The 16,838-nt window shown below is 42.9% G+C and overlaps 1 protein-coding gene across 1 annotated transcript; it reads left to right on the top strand.

Moving 5' to 3' along the window:
• Window positions 1-5,957: 5,957 nt before the first annotated feature.
• On the top strand, window positions 5,958-15,104 carry LOC308335350 (uncharacterized protein; the record flags this gene model as incomplete). The annotated part of the gene is made up of 10 exons (XM_080792369.1): window positions 5,958-6,053; window positions 10,779-10,923; window positions 11,723-11,954; window positions 12,454-12,730; window positions 12,858-13,112; window positions 13,216-13,402; window positions 13,491-13,733; window positions 14,258-14,429; window positions 14,653-14,801; window positions 14,923-15,104. 10 exons carry the CDS (start codon window positions 5,958-5,960, stop codon window positions 15,102-15,104), a joined length of 1,938 nt encoding a protein of 645 aa, XP_080648495.1.
• Between the last annotated feature and the right edge of the window lie 1,734 nt (window positions 15,105-16,838).

The following is a 16,838-nucleotide window of genomic DNA, read 5'->3' on the forward strand; positions in this document are numbered from 1 at the left end:
TTCGCTCAGTAGTATCCACTGGCAGCGAGATATTGGTAGTTCGGGGTTTCTACTCAGCCTGTGTCTCTGGCTCTGTACTCGGGTTGCGATCCTGTCACTCCTTTTCCATTCCGTATAATTCTGGTTGTCCTCCTCTTCCCATGGGGTCTTTGAGGAGTTACAGGCCTGCCCTGTATTAACTGATAGTGTACAAATGGAACCAAATGGACCTTTACAGACCTGTAACTGAGTGTACAAATGAAACCTAATGGACCGTTACAGAATACATATCTATTTGATTCCATGTGTACTACATGTTAAAATGATTGTAATCTGTAGGGGTAGATTAGGGTTTGTGTATCAAAGTATTCTAATAAATATAATAAAATAAAGAATCACTACACCGTGGGTATGACTATGAATGGAATTATATTGTAGGCTACAGTTTAGAGATTTCCTTTTCAGTTAATTTGATATATTATCTTGTGGATATCATATGCTTGTGTTTTTATTTATCTGGATGCCACAAGACCTATATATTTTAAAACGGATATAAGCCTTTTGATTCAAAAGATGTGTAATTATAGATTATACAATTTATAAATGCAATAGATAGGTCGATCTAATAATGTTACCTTAGCTTTCACAATGCATCGGTCATTGAAGAGCTGGTACTGCATCTCTCTCACCCATCCACACACCATCTGGTTGTAGGCTTCCAAGCCTTTGTATGCTTTTAGGTCTTCGGATGTATATGGACTTGGCGAAAAAATCTGATAGTTCACGATGTCTGGGTACTTAACAGAAGGCAGAAGCTTTGGGTCATCGGTGGTCCAAGAGGAAGGATCCAGCTGGTATGGATCTTGGCCGCCTATTAAGGTTAATTTATCTAAATACCGTGCCATTTCGGGCGGACCAATTAAGTCCCTCCATGTATTCCCTGTCATTTCCGACGCGCTTTGCAGACTTTTTGTTTTGTTTTGACATCGCTGATGCATTTCAGTGATTAAAAACTGAATGACTGCAGTAGCGGCTATTGACTCCACGGTTTGTTTACAAAAAGAGTATCTCCAACATGGCCGCGGGTCGCGGTACCGCCCACTTTGTGACGTCGGTGCAAGGCCTCTATACACAGCCATAGATCGGATGCCTCCGCTCCCAGTGAGCAAGGAGACATGGGCGGCATAAATGTGCTCCGTGCTCCGTTTGTACTCGCCCAATAAATAATTCCAAAGACGTGGAGTGAGATATTGTCCTCTAGTTTCACATGATCACATCCATGTAAAAGTTCTCAGGGCGAGTGGTCCGTAATGACAGCTGGACTTCCATTTATGACAGTCACTCGCAGGGCAGGGTTTTCTGCTGCAGCCTAGGCTCCAGAGTCACAGGCACGGTGCGCAGAGTGCCTTTTTAAATCCATTCTCTGCAGCTGTAATACATTAATTAATATCAAACCGAAAGAGCGCATTTCATAAGATCGTATTACATTCTAAAAGTGTAGGTTACATTATTAATGAAAAACACATCGGTGAAATAATGTCTGAATCTGTGCCCATCTGTGAGACCAATGTCGGGCTCTACTCACAAGTTCAACACCTTGCTCTGTCAGGCGGTGTGAAGAGACTCGAGACATCTTTTAAACAATGGTTATGCTGACAAAACGAATATGAGAATAAATGTCATCTTTGAGTTGACAAAAGCACTCTGAGTTGCTCTGCTGATGCTACCTTCTCTCCCGTCCTCCTGTCTGTGTAAAGAGGTTTCATCTGAATATGAGGAGAGGAGATCCAGTCTGGTTCTGGAGGAACCACACCCTCCACAGATTAAAGAGGAACAGGAAGAGGAGACTGGTGAGTCAACTTTGACATTACTACGTAGGAAGATGTGGTGCAATACTCTCTCAGGCATTTACCATTTCCGCAAAACCTTTAACTTGAACGTGTGCCTGGACAAAAATCATGTTGGGTCGGGAGCTGTCGTACGCTTTGTCCTCACCTGTTTTTCTGTCGTACACAAGCGGAGCAGCATTGTCTGAACTGCTGACATGCTGTCACAGGCATCTAAGCATATGTATTCACTCCTAAAATGTTAAAATAAAATTGTATGTATATGCATGTAAAAGAAAAAGGTAGATTTCCAACTTTACAAGCAATTAAAATCACGCAATAATTAAAAACAATATAACATGTTTACAATGTATTAGTTTGTGCTTAACCCATTTTGGGCGCGTACCCTTTTTGGTGTTAGCATTATGTTATGCTTTAGCTATTGAAAAATAGCAGATCTACAAGCTCGTAGCACGCCACCGAGTGGCGAGCTTGTAGATATGCTATTTTTGAAAAATCAAAGAACGACTGACATAGAACCAGCTTTTTCAGAAAACCGTCAGGATGTAGAAGAGCGTGTTTCATAAGGGCGTATTACATTCTAAAAGACAAGTGTAGGTTACATTAATGATGATAAAAAAAGACTTCGGCTACATCAGTGGAATAATGTCCGATATCGGGCCTTGGCACCTAAAGTGACGGATACATCAATAATTAAACATGTTTACAATGTATTAGTTTGTGCTTAATCAAACAGTGCTTTACTGGCCTTGTTATGCGAGCGCACTGGTGAGATGATTTGGGAGCACATGAGTGTGACATCAGATGCCTATATAATCACTGATATTATAAAAAAAATATTTAGGCATAAATGGACTGCACGCCTTTTTCTTTCCAAGTGACAATGGCAAGCATACAGCTTGCCTATTTGCAATTGTAAGCTATAGGTGTAAACTAAGGGCTTAATCATTCACCATTTAAATAAGTGCTTTCTTTGACAGTTCAGATAAAAGCGGGAGTCGGGAGGTCGGGACCGTGGCGTGCGTCGCCAGCACATACCAGCACACATGCAAGCCTTCATCCATATGTTTATGATTCGTTCATCAATGATCAAATCACTCCATAAACGTTGATTATGACTGCCTTGACGACATTGTAGTAGCCTATCTCTCATGCAGGCATCACTCACCCACAACACTTATCACAGCAGTGCGCAGTCTCACTGATCGCCTTTGCCGTGCACTGCGCACGAATGGGTAAAATGAATATAGGCCTAGCCTACAAACGTATTCCATTCATGGCGATGCGATGTGTCATGTAGCCTTGAGGTGTGTGGACATGACAGCAAGGCAAGCGAGGTGAGAGGGAAACAGACAGGGTAGGCCTACAGCTTTATTTAATTCATGCAGGTGTTCGTTCTTTATTTATTTAATGTACAAAGTTGGGCTTGCAAGTTGCGTGTGCGTGCGTGCCTGTGTGTGTATGAGAGAGGGTTGAGGCAGGCAGTAACCATGGTTTCCAGGTCGGATTGCAGTTGTTCATGTCGCAAAAATGAGGGCGAGGCTTGATTTCATAGCCAGATAGATTTCAGCCGTCACATATATTAACGTCGGAACGAAATTAAGGAAGGATCAGCTGTTTGATTTATATCAATTGATATATATTATGTCTGTTTATGAGTCTGGCGTAGAGGATTTCATCCTGTGCAGGAAATCTTTTCAATACATTTCAATAACATATATTGAAATGTATTGAAAAGATTTATTGAGTACAAACGGAGCGCGGAGCATATTTAAGCATGAGTTCAAGTCCGTTGCTCTCCCCTTGTCCCCCATATATGGGGACTAGGTTGGTGGAGGGTGTGTAGAGCCCAGGATCACATTAGATGATTGACACAGGGGTGAAAGATGGGTTACAAAATCGTGGGATAAAAAATATATATATATTTAAAAAAAAGACTTCGGCCACATCAGTGAAATAATGTCCGATATCGGGCATCGGCGCCTAAAATGATGGATACATCGGTGAGAGCGATGTCAGGCTCTATTCGAAACGCCTTGCTCTCACAGAGACACTTATTTTTTGAAACAAGGGTTATCCTGACAAAACAAATAGGAGAATAAAGGTCATCTTTGAGTTGCTCTGCTGATGCTACCTTCTCTCTCCTCCTGTCTGTGTGTAAAGAGGTTTCATCTGAATATGAGGAGAGGAGATCCAGTCTGGTCCTGGAGGAACCACAACCTCCACAGATTAACGAGGAACAGGAAGAGGAGACTGGTGAGTCAACTTTAACATTACTATGTAGGAAGATGTGGTGCGATACTCTCTCAGGTGAAACGAATGTATATTTGTATTAGTATTATTCTCAGAATCCACTACTCCTGAATGAAGTGTCTGGTGCTGGGAGTCTGGTCCAACGCACAGGTCCTGGCTGTACTCGTGGTGAGAGCAGGAGTGGACCTGGTGAGACGTAGGTTGGGCCTGGACTGGAGTCAACCCACAGAGCCCAGTCCCCCACCTGGTCACAGGGTGCTTTACAATAGTACAACAATAAAACTGTAACAAGAGCAGGCAGCCATTATCACAGGGTCAACAGTGAAAAAACATAGCAACAAAAAGGACAATAAAAACACACAGATAAAAACAAACAGTATAAAAACAGTGTTATACTGTAGGTGACCAAATGCCTGTCTGAACATGAATGTTTTCAGTTGTTTTTTAAAAGAGGCCTCAGGAAGGACAGTTCTTAGGTCCAGGGGGAGGGCGTTCCACAGTCTAGGGGCTGTCACTACAAAGGCACGGTCACCCTTAGTTTTTAATCTGGTCCTGGGGACCACGAGGAGGTGCTGATCGGCTGATCGGAGTGAACGTGTGTTTGTGTAGGGTTGAATCAGTTCGGTGATGTAGGCAGGGGCTTGGCCGTGGAGTGCTTTGTGGGTGAAAGTGAGGATTTTGAAATGTATTCTGTATTGTACTGGGAGCCAATGCAGTGAGGCTAGAATGGGTGTGATGTGACTTTTTTGACCTGGTGAGTAATCTGGCAGCTGCATTATGAACCAGTTGTAGTTTGTCAATGGATGTTTTGTTGAGACAGGTGAAGAGTGAATTACAGTAGTCTAACCTGGAAGATATAAATGCAGGACAGTTCTAGCTCAGAGTGGGAGATGATGGACCGGAGTTTTGCAATATTTCTGAGGTGAAAGAAACAGGTGCGAGTGAGTGATTTGACGTGGTTGTCTAGGTGCATGGACTGGTCAAAAACCACACCCAAGTTTCTGAGGTGTGGGCGGATGTTTCCCTTGAGTGACCCCATAAAGGAAGCCACTTTAGTGACAGTCTTGTCCGAAGCAACAATCAGCACCTCCGTTTTTGTTGCGTTCAGCTGCAGGAGGCTGCTCCCCAGCCAGTTGTCAATAGCGAGCAAACACTCCTGGAGGGTGGTTAAAATGTCCAGTTTGTCCGGTTTGAAAGAGCAGTGGAGCTGAATACCGTCCGCGTAACAGTGGTATTTGATGCCAGAGAATGTATTTATGAGGGGGCCTAGAGGTAACATGTAAATGGCAAAGAGAAGTGCCCCTAATACAGACCCCTGTGGAACGCCACACGAGAGGGGTGCAGGGTCAGATCTAAAAGGGCCCACGGCAACTGAGAAACATCTATCTCTCAGATACGAGGCGAACCAATCAAGGGCGCTCCCGGAGATGCCCACCCACTCGCTGAGCCTCTCCAATAGAATGCTGTGGCAGACCGTGTCAAATGCCGCACTCAGGTCCAATAGGACCAGCACCGAGCACTCACCAGAGTCACTGGACATCATAATGTCATTAGACACTCTGAGCAGTGCAGATTCCGTGGAATGATGTTTACGGAAACCAGATTGATTTGATTTGTCAGAAATGTTGTGTTGTGTCATGTGGGAGGTAAGCTGTTCGGCAACAACCTTCTCCAGTAATTTAGAGGTGAACGGCAGCTTAGAGATGGGCCTATAGTTGTTGGATGGTGGGGTCCAGGTTTGGTTTTTTGAGGAGGGGCTGTACGACCGCCTCCTTAAAATAGGCTGGGACAGAGCCAGAGGCCAATGAGGTATTAATGATGGACACTAAGCTGGGGCCAACGGAGCTAAAAACTTATTTTAGCATGGAAGTGGGCAAGATGTCTAGTGGGCTTGAGGAGGACTTCATGGAGCTCACTAAAGTGGTGAGATCCTCCAGAGAGACCGGTGAGAAACTGCTCAGAGAAGCTTGGATGGTGCGCTGGAGAGGGGGAGGGGGGGAAGGGGAGGGAGTGATGTCTGACAGGTTGTTGGCAACCTTGGAAATAAAAAACTGAAGGAAGCTGTTACAGTCCTCGTTTGACAACACAGGTGTAGCAGGGGGAGGGGGGCTGACACTGAATGGGTAGAGACTCGAGGCCGTCTAGGAAATGGAATGTACAACAGTGATGTTGTTAGGTCTGCAGTGGGTCCCAAGACCCACGGGTGGGAGTCCTAATAAAAATGGTATTTTCTTTTAGAAATTGTAATTGTTTGATATTATTGCATTTATACAAATCATGCATCAACTAAAGATTAAGACCTGGAGTCACCACTACACACTATATGTACCAGTAAGACGCGCAAACGCGGGAAGCGAACGCAGCTCATACATATTTGGGTTTTGGACGTATAGCTGCTTTGGGGACTCCTTATATGGTTATGGCTGAGTCATGGTGACACAAATCACTCAGCTCCATATATGGGCACAAAAGCGGGACAGACAGACAGACAGACAGACAGACAGACAGACACACAGACAGACAGACAGACAGACAGACAGACATGATCTGCTAGGTCTCAAAGTAAGTGCTCACTGATTCGCAATCACTGCGTTCGCAATCACTGCGTTCGCAATGACACACTCAAACATCATCGTATTATTGGAACATGTTTGTTGAAACTTCCAACAACCAGTTTGAGTTTGTGTCAATTGTTTACAGTTTTTCTTTTCTTTTTTGAGTGGTGCAACCACTCCTACAACCAGCAATGTCCGTGTCTACCTATGTGTCTACCTATGTCTCATGTGTGAGCACGAATATATTACTTATTAGTACCAGTAGGGGGCGCCAGAAACAGAGAGTGGTAGTGGCTGCTCTGTTGCCTGCTAATGAGAGAGAGGGGGGGGGGGGGGGGGGGGGATTGCAACACTCAGTTTTTCTTGTAGTGTCATTTTGTCATAACCTTCTGTTGAACATTATTCAAAGGCAACATTATAATCAATACAAACACAATATGTCTAGTAAAAGCTTTACTTGGACAAGTAAGTAAATGTTCTTGTGTCTCAAAAATGTAATGTCACAGCTAGAAGGTCCTGGGTTCGATTCCCACTGGGGACGCTGTGGGCACTGGCGGCGTGTTCCCTCCTCCGCGTCATCAGTGCCCATACCCGAGGTGGGGGTTGGCGAAAGGGCCTTTCTTTGTGGAGTTTGCATGTTCTCCCCGTGTCCCCTAGGGTAGATACCCTCACAAAAACATGCAGTAATCCTGGTCTCTAAAACTACCTCCCCCTGGCCAGCCGGGGCGCCTGATGGAGGGGAAAGGAACTGGTCGGAATAACGTGTCCCTTCCACGCGTTACGTCCGGCCGGGGAAATTCCCATCTGTCAGGTGAAAAGAAGCAGCTTGGACTCCTCATGCATAGAAGGAGGCATGAGGTCAGTCCGCTGCCCCCCCAGGTTGGCAGAGGAAATGTAGCGCCCAGGATTACATTAGATTATTGGCACAGGGTGAAAAGAAAACTGGGTTACAAAATCGTGGTATAAAAATTAAAAAAATAAAAAAAATAAATGGAGAAGATGTTCCTCCAAAAATGCAAAGTTCAAACATTAAATGTTTTTCTCTCTTTGTGTCTTTTTTTTCTAGCCGTCTCGCACCTCCCTGTGTGTAAAGAGGAGGTTTTTACTGAACACCTCCCTGTGTGTAAAGAGGAGGTTTTTACTGAACACCTCCCTGTGTGTAAAGAGGAGGTTTTTACTGAACAACAGGAGAGGAGCTCCAGTCTGGTCCAGGAGGAACCACAACCACCACAGACTAAAGAGGAACAAGAGGAGATACTTCAAAGACCAACTGAGGCTGAAGATGTTCATGATGATGAAAACAGAGAGACAGAGCCTGTAGCCGGCACCTCAACTCAACACGTGAAAACACAAGCTGATCCAGAGGACTGTGGAACATCACAACCAACTAGTGATGACCAGCTCCTCTCTTCACACTGTTCAGAATCTGACACTGAAGACAGTGATGAGTGGCAGGAGCCCAGTGAAGATCAGTCAACTTTAAACACACTGAAATCACACAAGACAAATGTGGAAGGACAAAGATTGTCTTTGAGCAGCAAGCTGTCCAAGGACCTGAAATCATCAAAACAAACTCACTCCATGAGGAGCCACACGGGGAAGAAACGCTTTAGTTGTACAGACTGTGGCAAAAGTTTTAATCAGACGTATAGTCTGACGATGCACACAAGGATTCATACAGGGGTAAAGCCCTTCACTTGTACAGTTTGTGGTACAGGTTTTATTTCAAATGATCATCTGAAATCACACACGAGGACTCATACAGGGGAAAAATCCTTCACTTGTACAGTTTGTGGTAAAGGCTTTATTCGGAGTGGTGAACTAAAAACACACATGAGGACTCATACAGGGGAAAAGCCCTTTGCTTGTAACGTCTGTGGTAAAGGTTTTATTTCAAATGATCATCTGAAATCACACATGAGGATTCATACAGGGGAAAAACCCTTCACTTGTACAGTTTGTGGTAAAGGCTTTATTCAGAGTGGTGAACTAAAAACACACATGAGGACTCATACAGGGGAAAAGCCCTTTACTTGTAACGTCTGTGGTAAAGGCTTTGCTCAGAGTGATAAACAAAAAATACACATGAGGACTCATACAGGGGAAAAGCCCTTTACTTGCAACGTGTGTGGTAAAGGCTTTATTAAGAGTGGTGAACTAAAACACACATGAGGACTAATACAGGGGAAAAGCCCTTTACTTGTAACGTGTGTGGTAAAGGCTGTAAACAGAGTGGCGATCTTAAAACACACATGAGGACTCATACAGGGGAAAAACCCTTTACTTGTAATGTATGTGGTAAAGGCTTTGCTCACAGTGTTAATCTAAAATCACACATGAGGACTCATACAGGGGAAAAGCTCTTTACTTGTAATGTATGTGGTAAAGTCTTTGCTCACAGTGTTAATCTAAAATCACACATGAGGACTCATACAGGGGAAAAGCCCTTTACTTGCAACGTCTGTGGTAAAGGCTGTACACAAAGTAGTGATTTAAAAAAACACATGATGACTCATAGATGAAGGCCATAGATGAATGAGGACTAATAGGGGGGGGGAATTAAAAGATTTCAGTGCACTGTGCCTACACATGTTGCGACCGCAGGTCGCAACATGTGTAGGCACAATGCAAGGAATAAATGCATTCGCCATGTATCCGAAGGAAGTCTGATCCAATCACTTTTAGATTTCTCCAGTTTAATCCTGAGTTTAAGTTTTTTAGTGTTCAAGATCTAATTTTAGGCATGTTTAAAGTGGCTGTAAAGCAAATTATGCTATTTTCTTATAGACATATTACACATGTAACACGGTCATCTATGAAACCCTGGAAAAAAAAATTGAACTTTATTTTACAGCACTGTGGAATAAGACCATTTCGCGTTTTTTTATCATATCTGCGGGGGGGGTCGAGATTGTCATATCACCGCGTGACGTATCACGGTGATATTTAAATATGTAATGAGCCCACTGCCGAAACTCCGCCCCCAACCTGGCTAGCTAGCTACTACCAGAGCCTACTAGCTACTAGCTTAGCTTGCTGTGCTGCTGCTGTTGTTGTCGTCCAGACTCCCCACGCTCCCTCTACCACCACCACAGCACTTTTTCCAGTTTGTTGTTTTAGCTTTTTGGCCGTTATCATGGCTCCTTGGCGAAAATGCGTTTTACCTGCCTGCCATGCTCGCCAAGGGGGTTCCATTTGTTTATTTGCGTTCCCCAAAAAAGAGGAAATGAGACAGAGGTGGATGGAGTTTGTGATGCGCCACGGCGGGAGAGATGTGCAATTCACCACCTCCACTGCCTACCTATGCAGCCAACATTTCACCGCCGAATGTTTCTCAAACTGGCAACGGAGACAGCTCGGTTTTACAGACAACCCACTCATGTTGGTTAGTGGTGCCGAGCCGAACATATATGTCGCCGCTGGGGCTCCTCTCCCCCCACCTGTATCACTATCTACCGTCGTCAACAGGCCTGTTGCTTCTCATGTAAGTTTCCAGCAGTACTTGTTATTATAATTATACTTTTTTATTTATGTGTAGTAGTTTGGGCTCTATTTTCTGACAAAATGGTCAATATGTTACGTAGCGTTTGTAGTGTGTATCGTATCATCCACTGTAACATAGTGCATAGTCCATGATTTGACCATCGACCAAATACAGAAAGTATTGCACTGTACCGGAAAGTGATGGTAGTAGCCTAGTCTGGTTGCAGTGTTTCCTGGATATGAGTAATTTGGAAATATCACGTTCTGCTCTTTGATAAAGTTATGCCTGTGTTGTGTTGTCCACTGAAATAATTTGCCAAAGTCTCCAAAACATTTTTCTGGTGATGATAAACAGAACACAAAGATGCAATGCATCTTCACTGACTGTCACAAAACACCATGTGCATTTCATGTATTGTAGGTAAGGGTTTACCCCCCTAAGTGTACAGGGGCATAAGGGGCGGTCTCAAGACTGATGCTACAGTTATATATATATATATAGGCCATTACAAGTGGACATTCACATTATTTTATTTTCTACATACAGATTTACGAGGGTGTTATTGATCAAGTCATAGCCTGCACTATTGTTTTCATGAGCAGAAGTAGGCTATGTCTGAATAAGTAATTTATACTGTCATCTTATCTGTTCACAAAGCAGACCCTTCCATCCACAAGAGAGACACAGGGTCAGCGTGACAAAGTCACTACCCGAGAAATTGGGGTTCAGACTGACCGCTCTGTGGGGAGAAGAACAGTTGCAACGCAACTTGCCAGAAGAACCCTCATTAGCAGCAAGAGTGAAGGTTGGTCAAGTTATTATGGTAGTTTGTAATTGTCTGACAGATTCTATTGATGAACAATATAATTTTTAAAAACACTCCTGTCACTTATTGAATAAAATATAACAGAACCTATTCATTAGTCATTCGACACAGACAGTACATTATGCTGCATACTGATGTTCATTGTCAAAGTATTTGTATACTATGTGCACAGTGACAATAAATGTAATCTAATCTAATTACTGCTGTCACAATATCCTATAATCTATTATTCGGTCATTGGACACAATGTACTAAAGCTTGGTAAAATCACTAAACTAAATATTATGTCAGACTTAGTTGATTACCACTTCTTATTGGCTTAGAGACAGTAATTATTAATTGTGGGGTTACAATATATTTATACATGGCATGCCATGACATGTATAAATATATATATATCTATTGATCTAACTATTCTATTCCTTGGCTAACTATTCCAACATTGGCTTTGCAACAATAAATTCATTTTTCAGAGTTACTTTGCCCTGTTGAGTCTTTTGAGAGACTGAGAGGGGGTGAAGTTGGAGTTATCAAACATAATCTGTATGACCCACAGTTTAAAACACAACACTGGTGTTTACACAGTGTTCTGCCTCCTCAGAAGGTGACTGAAAAAGCTCAGTCCAGCAATAACTGAGCTAGCTGCTTCATTGCTCTGTACATTTTGCGAGCCATCACAGTCCCTCCTCCTTGGTACAGAGAGAGACGCTACTTTTGTGGTGGGTGTATTTGGAGGCATCTAAACTGTATTTAACACTCTTATTCTTATATGTTCCAGGTTCTCAAGCTACGGTGGCCACTAAGACTGTTGGTGTGGGCACTCTGTTTCAGTTGCCTCTAGGCACATCTCTGAAGAGGAAAGCTTTAGTGCCAGCTGAGAGCCCGGCAGCAAAGCAACCTCTCTTAGAGCTGCTGTCTTCTCAGGAGTCTGAGGTCCCATCCCTCGGTTCAGAAGAGGACCCCACCTACCATCCCAGCACGTCTAAATTAGATGACGACATCAATGAACGGTAAAACAAGAATTGCTTGTTATATCCATAGCATCCATATTCTGGATATGCCATAGCTGAACATTTAGCCAAAATGAAAAAGATCTGTAGATCTTCTATTTTCTCTCTGATGTACAACATAGTACATATGTATGATAATATATTCCTCATTATTTAATTTCATGCAGTTGTGCTGACAAGAGAAAGCCATTTCGATAGCAATATGAGAGATTATACAAGAACAAAGTTGTTCCACCCCGCCTCAAGCCAAATTCTGGCTAGTCCGGTGCATCTCAGGAGTGGGACTGGTATGTGTAGAAGGAAGGCACTGGAACAAACTCTGCAAATAATGTGACACTTCGATGTCAATACATCCTGACCTGATGAAGATGTATTGACATAGAAAAGTTGTCACGTTATTTGCCTTCACATTGTAAATATTAAATGCTTTATTGCTCCAGTGCCTTCCTTATTCTAGAAAAGTATACACTTTGTAATAAGTATTTGTATTTGTCAACAGAGAGCCAACACAGCCACAGCACACAGTGAAGTACTTGGTGTATGAAGATTGCCTGCTGGACCTTTTCCGTATTTGCCCCACATGCGCTAGTGTCTGCAAGGTGCGCACATTTGTAAAAGGAACTTTCCTTAGTGTGACACAGACCTGCAGCCATGAGTTTTGTGAATTCAGCCGGAAGTGGAACAGTCAGCCACTGTTGCGCAGCACACCAGCAGGGAATCTACAGCTATCGGCTGCTGTCTACTTCACGGGCTCTTCTTTCATCCAGACTAACAAGGTTGGTAAGAAATAATGGAGTCTTCTCCCGCAGCTTTGTGTTTTAATTTTTCAGTGCATCCCACTCTGCTACAGAGGGATGTGGTATGAACACTGTTACAGAGGAACTTTCATGTTTTTCATTGCAGGTGCTCAATGCAATGAATGTCAGAACGTTCAGCAGGATGTCACACCGTAATCACGTTCACCAGTACATCCAGGCTTCTGTGCTGCATAAATGGCGGCTACACCAGGCGGGTTTGCTGGAGGGTCTTAAACAGAACCAAAAAGTATCTCTTGGTGGAGACATGCGAGCGGACAGCCCAGGCCACTGTGCAAAGTACGGCTCTTACTCCATGATGGACCTCGACACCAACAAGATAGTTGATATCCAGCTGGTACAGGTAAATTGTTTGTAAAACTAGAAAATGTGTTCAGTATAGCAATAGTGCAGAACTTCACCAATGAGGCAGATCTGGTATTCATGTGTGTGTTTATGATACACAGAGCAATGAAGTCAAGAGCAGTGTCCATATGGAGAAAGAAGGGCTGATCAGGAGTCTAAAGTACCTTTCCAAAGCTGGCGTGAAGGTGGATTTCCTGGTGACAGACCGACACAACCAGGTCCAAAAATATATGAGGGAGGAAAAACCCACTATTACCCACTATTACGATGTGTGGCATTTATGCAAAGGTAGGATATTATGGAAAATAGTGTTTATTGATCATTTGTAGCACCGCTGCACCATCCAATAAAATATATTTTATATGTTTTTAAACAGCTTTCACCAAGAAGCTGGTTGCCATGGCAAAGTTGAAAGAATGCGCTAAGGTCAAGCTGTGGAAGAACAGCATCAAAAATCATATCTACTGGTCAGCATCTGGTTCTTCCAGTGGAGAGGAAACGGTGGCAAAGTGGTCATCTGTGATCAACCACATCACCAATGTTCATGTCCATGACAATCCACACTTCCCCAAGTGCCTCCATCCCCCCTCGACTGACAAGAACAAGTGGCTGAAGCCTGGTATGCCACTATTCAATAGCAACCTTTTGTCATTAGAATGCTGTTGTAACAAAACTCTCAAGATCAGTGTTGATTTTGGCAGAAAATTTTGATTTTTTTAGTCAGTCTTTCGAATAAAATTCCATTTAGCTTTAGTCAACTAAATATAAGAATTTAATCGACAAAATCTACAGTTGTTTTAGTTGACTAAAATGTATTTTGGCGGGCTGTCCTCATTTTTCACTTGCTGAAGAAAATAGCCGATCTACAAGCTCACAATGCAGCGCAACACATGAGCTTGTAGAGCTGCTATTATCAGCATGCAATACTGGATCTCTTGTCCACTAGTCCCATCCTAACATTTCAGTCTTTGTCGACGAAATTGTGAATCTTCGTTTTATTCATCATAGCTTAGTTTTCATCATTGAAAATAGTTTGCCGACAAACATTTTTTGTCATAGCTTTAGTCGACAAAATCAACACTGCTCAAGATGTAATCCACTGACTGAATGTATTTTATAATAGTATACTCTTTCCCCCTTTAGGATCAACGGCCATCCGCAAGCTGGAGACGGCATTGACGAATAAGCGCATTCTGGGAGACGTGAAGAAGCTGAGCCCTCTGTACCAGACATCTGCCTTGGAAAGCTACCATAGCGTCATTTTGAGATTTGCTCCGAAAAATGTCGCCTTTTCGTACTTGGGAATGCTTTGCAGGTAAATTATATAATAATCATGTTGTAATCAAGTGTTATGTATTATTTATTATTATAGTGCCATTTCATTTGGAAATATTGTGCATCTGCTGCCTATGTGCTGGTTGCCAGTGTTTAAAAAAGGGGGGGGGAAAGCCAGCCACTTGAACAATGTAAAATGTGATCTTCTAGCCATCTAAAAACTAACTTGGGTTCATGATATCATCCCATTCTTCTCATTTCAGGCTTTACCTCGCTGCATTGCATTTCAACGAAAATGCTGGACGTCTCCAAGCGGTAACTGCGTCAGGAGTTCCGCAGCACAAAATAACGTTTCCCAAGGCCAAGAAAGGGGACCACGTTGTCAACAGGGTTAAGACCAACTATACTACAGGTCAGTTACATGCTCATGGTCATCAGTGAAACTTTGCATTATAAATGCTCTAGTTGCAATTGAGACCATATGAATTACTCAAACTACTGTACATGCTGTTATGTGCTCTTGTGTATTTTAGAATATGTGACAGAGCTTACAGACCTCCTCTTTGACGAGGTGTTCCCCAACCCTGCACATTTTGTGGCTGAGCTGGAAGAGGTCCCTGTCCCTGGATTCCTGTGCTCACAGTACGAGCATCCAGAGAAGACTGCTGCAGTTGCTGCACATGTGTCCCGCTTCATCCACCCAGAGCCAAATTAAGACGTCAAATAAATACAAAATAAACAAAGCATTTTGCCTCCAACAATCTGTAATTTTATATTTTAGCTATATACACACACAGCAACATACTTTTTTTTTTAAACAAAAACCTCTTAGGATTTAGAACAGTGGTTCTCAAAAATATAATTTTAGGATATTTCCATTGGAAAAAAATGTCTTGTATTCAGGCAAATTAAATGGAAGGCCTAAATCCAGTGTATTCGCCATCCTCATCTGGGTATTCATCGTGTATCCGGTGCACAATACAGGATGGCAAAATTCTCCGGTTCCCTGCACCCAGGCATCCCCAGCACCATGACACGAAAGACCTGTAGGCCAGGTAGCGAGCACGCCTGTAATGAGAGAATTAATAAAATGACTTGTGTGCTGTTTTCTTTCCCTGCCTGAGGGTGGTGCTGTTAGCTCTGTTTTGTGTTTCTCAGTTGAGTTACAGCCAGGTGGTGAATGCACTGGAGACTAACTGCATGGCGCCAACTTCAAAATGACACCTGCTAATGCCAGTTCCATTTCTCTTCTTCCGGGTTGTCAACAAGGAAGCTTTGAGAAGGAAGAGAAGTGGTCACGTGACTGGGCTGCGCCATGTTACTTTCATGGGAGCCCAACTCACACCAGCAGTGCATGGAATACATGGCAGTGAATGGAGCCGGCTGGACCAGCTCATAACAAACATTATTTATGAACGATTGAGACCTTTGTCATATAATCGGTTCAGGAATATAAAACAAGACATATCACAGGTTGTTTTCGATGTGCATAGTATATAATTTTATCTGAGAATCTAAACAGTAGCAGATATCTGACAGACAGGAAACGGTGGGAAGTCTTGTGATACTTGGTACGTTCAGAAAGGTACTTTGTGCTCTTTAGATACCATACCTCTATAAAAATTACACAGTGTACATACACATCGAAAAGCAACACAGCAGACAATGTGTTACATGTCTTGTTATTTTCCAGAAGTGATTACTTTACAACAGGTCTCAGTCATTCATAAATAATGTTTGTTCATGAGCTGGTCACTGAGCTCTCATTGACTCCAGTGCATTCTGCCAAACCTCCGGGTAGTTTGGCTCCCATGAAGGCGTCCATGAAAGTGTCATGGCGCAGCCCAGTCACGTAACCACTTGGCTTCCTTCTCAAAGCTTCCTTGGTTGTCAAGCACACTGCTGTGCTGCCATTTGATCACCAACCTTACTTCATTTACTGGTCTCTGATGAGTATGAGTCTTCTGTCATCTACTGTATATATACTACAGGATCACAATCTGCTTCAATGATTGCGTTGATCAGTTTAGTCAGTGTAGTCAGCCTGCTAAACAGATCACCCCAAAGTGGCTTATAATAACACCAAATTGGTTTGGAAGAAAATACTGCAATGTCTCTGAATTGCATACAGTATATAATGGAACCTACATAACCTACTGTGAAGCTGTTCACAAAGTTTACCTAACTTTTGCTACTACAGGGAAAACATGTACTTATTTTATTTGTGCTCTTTGAATGCTCTTGCACTCAATATTCTATCCCTTTGTTTGCTGTGTTTTGTTGTTTGAATGTTATGCTATATATATGCTGCTGCAGTCTGTAAGGAAGCCAAACAAATAAGTTTTACTCTTATGTACCTGGTACACAAGATGTAACAAAGTATAACCTTGAACCTACTGGTCAGACAAGTACTGTGCACATTTGTGTACAAAACACTTGACAATTGTCA

The sequence above is a fragment of the Protomyctophum bolini genome (assembly GCF_963924005.1).
Source record: "Protomyctophum bolini genome assembly, chromosome: 20".
Lineage (NCBI taxonomy): Eukaryota > Metazoa > Chordata > Actinopteri > Myctophiformes > Myctophidae > Protomyctophum > Protomyctophum bolini.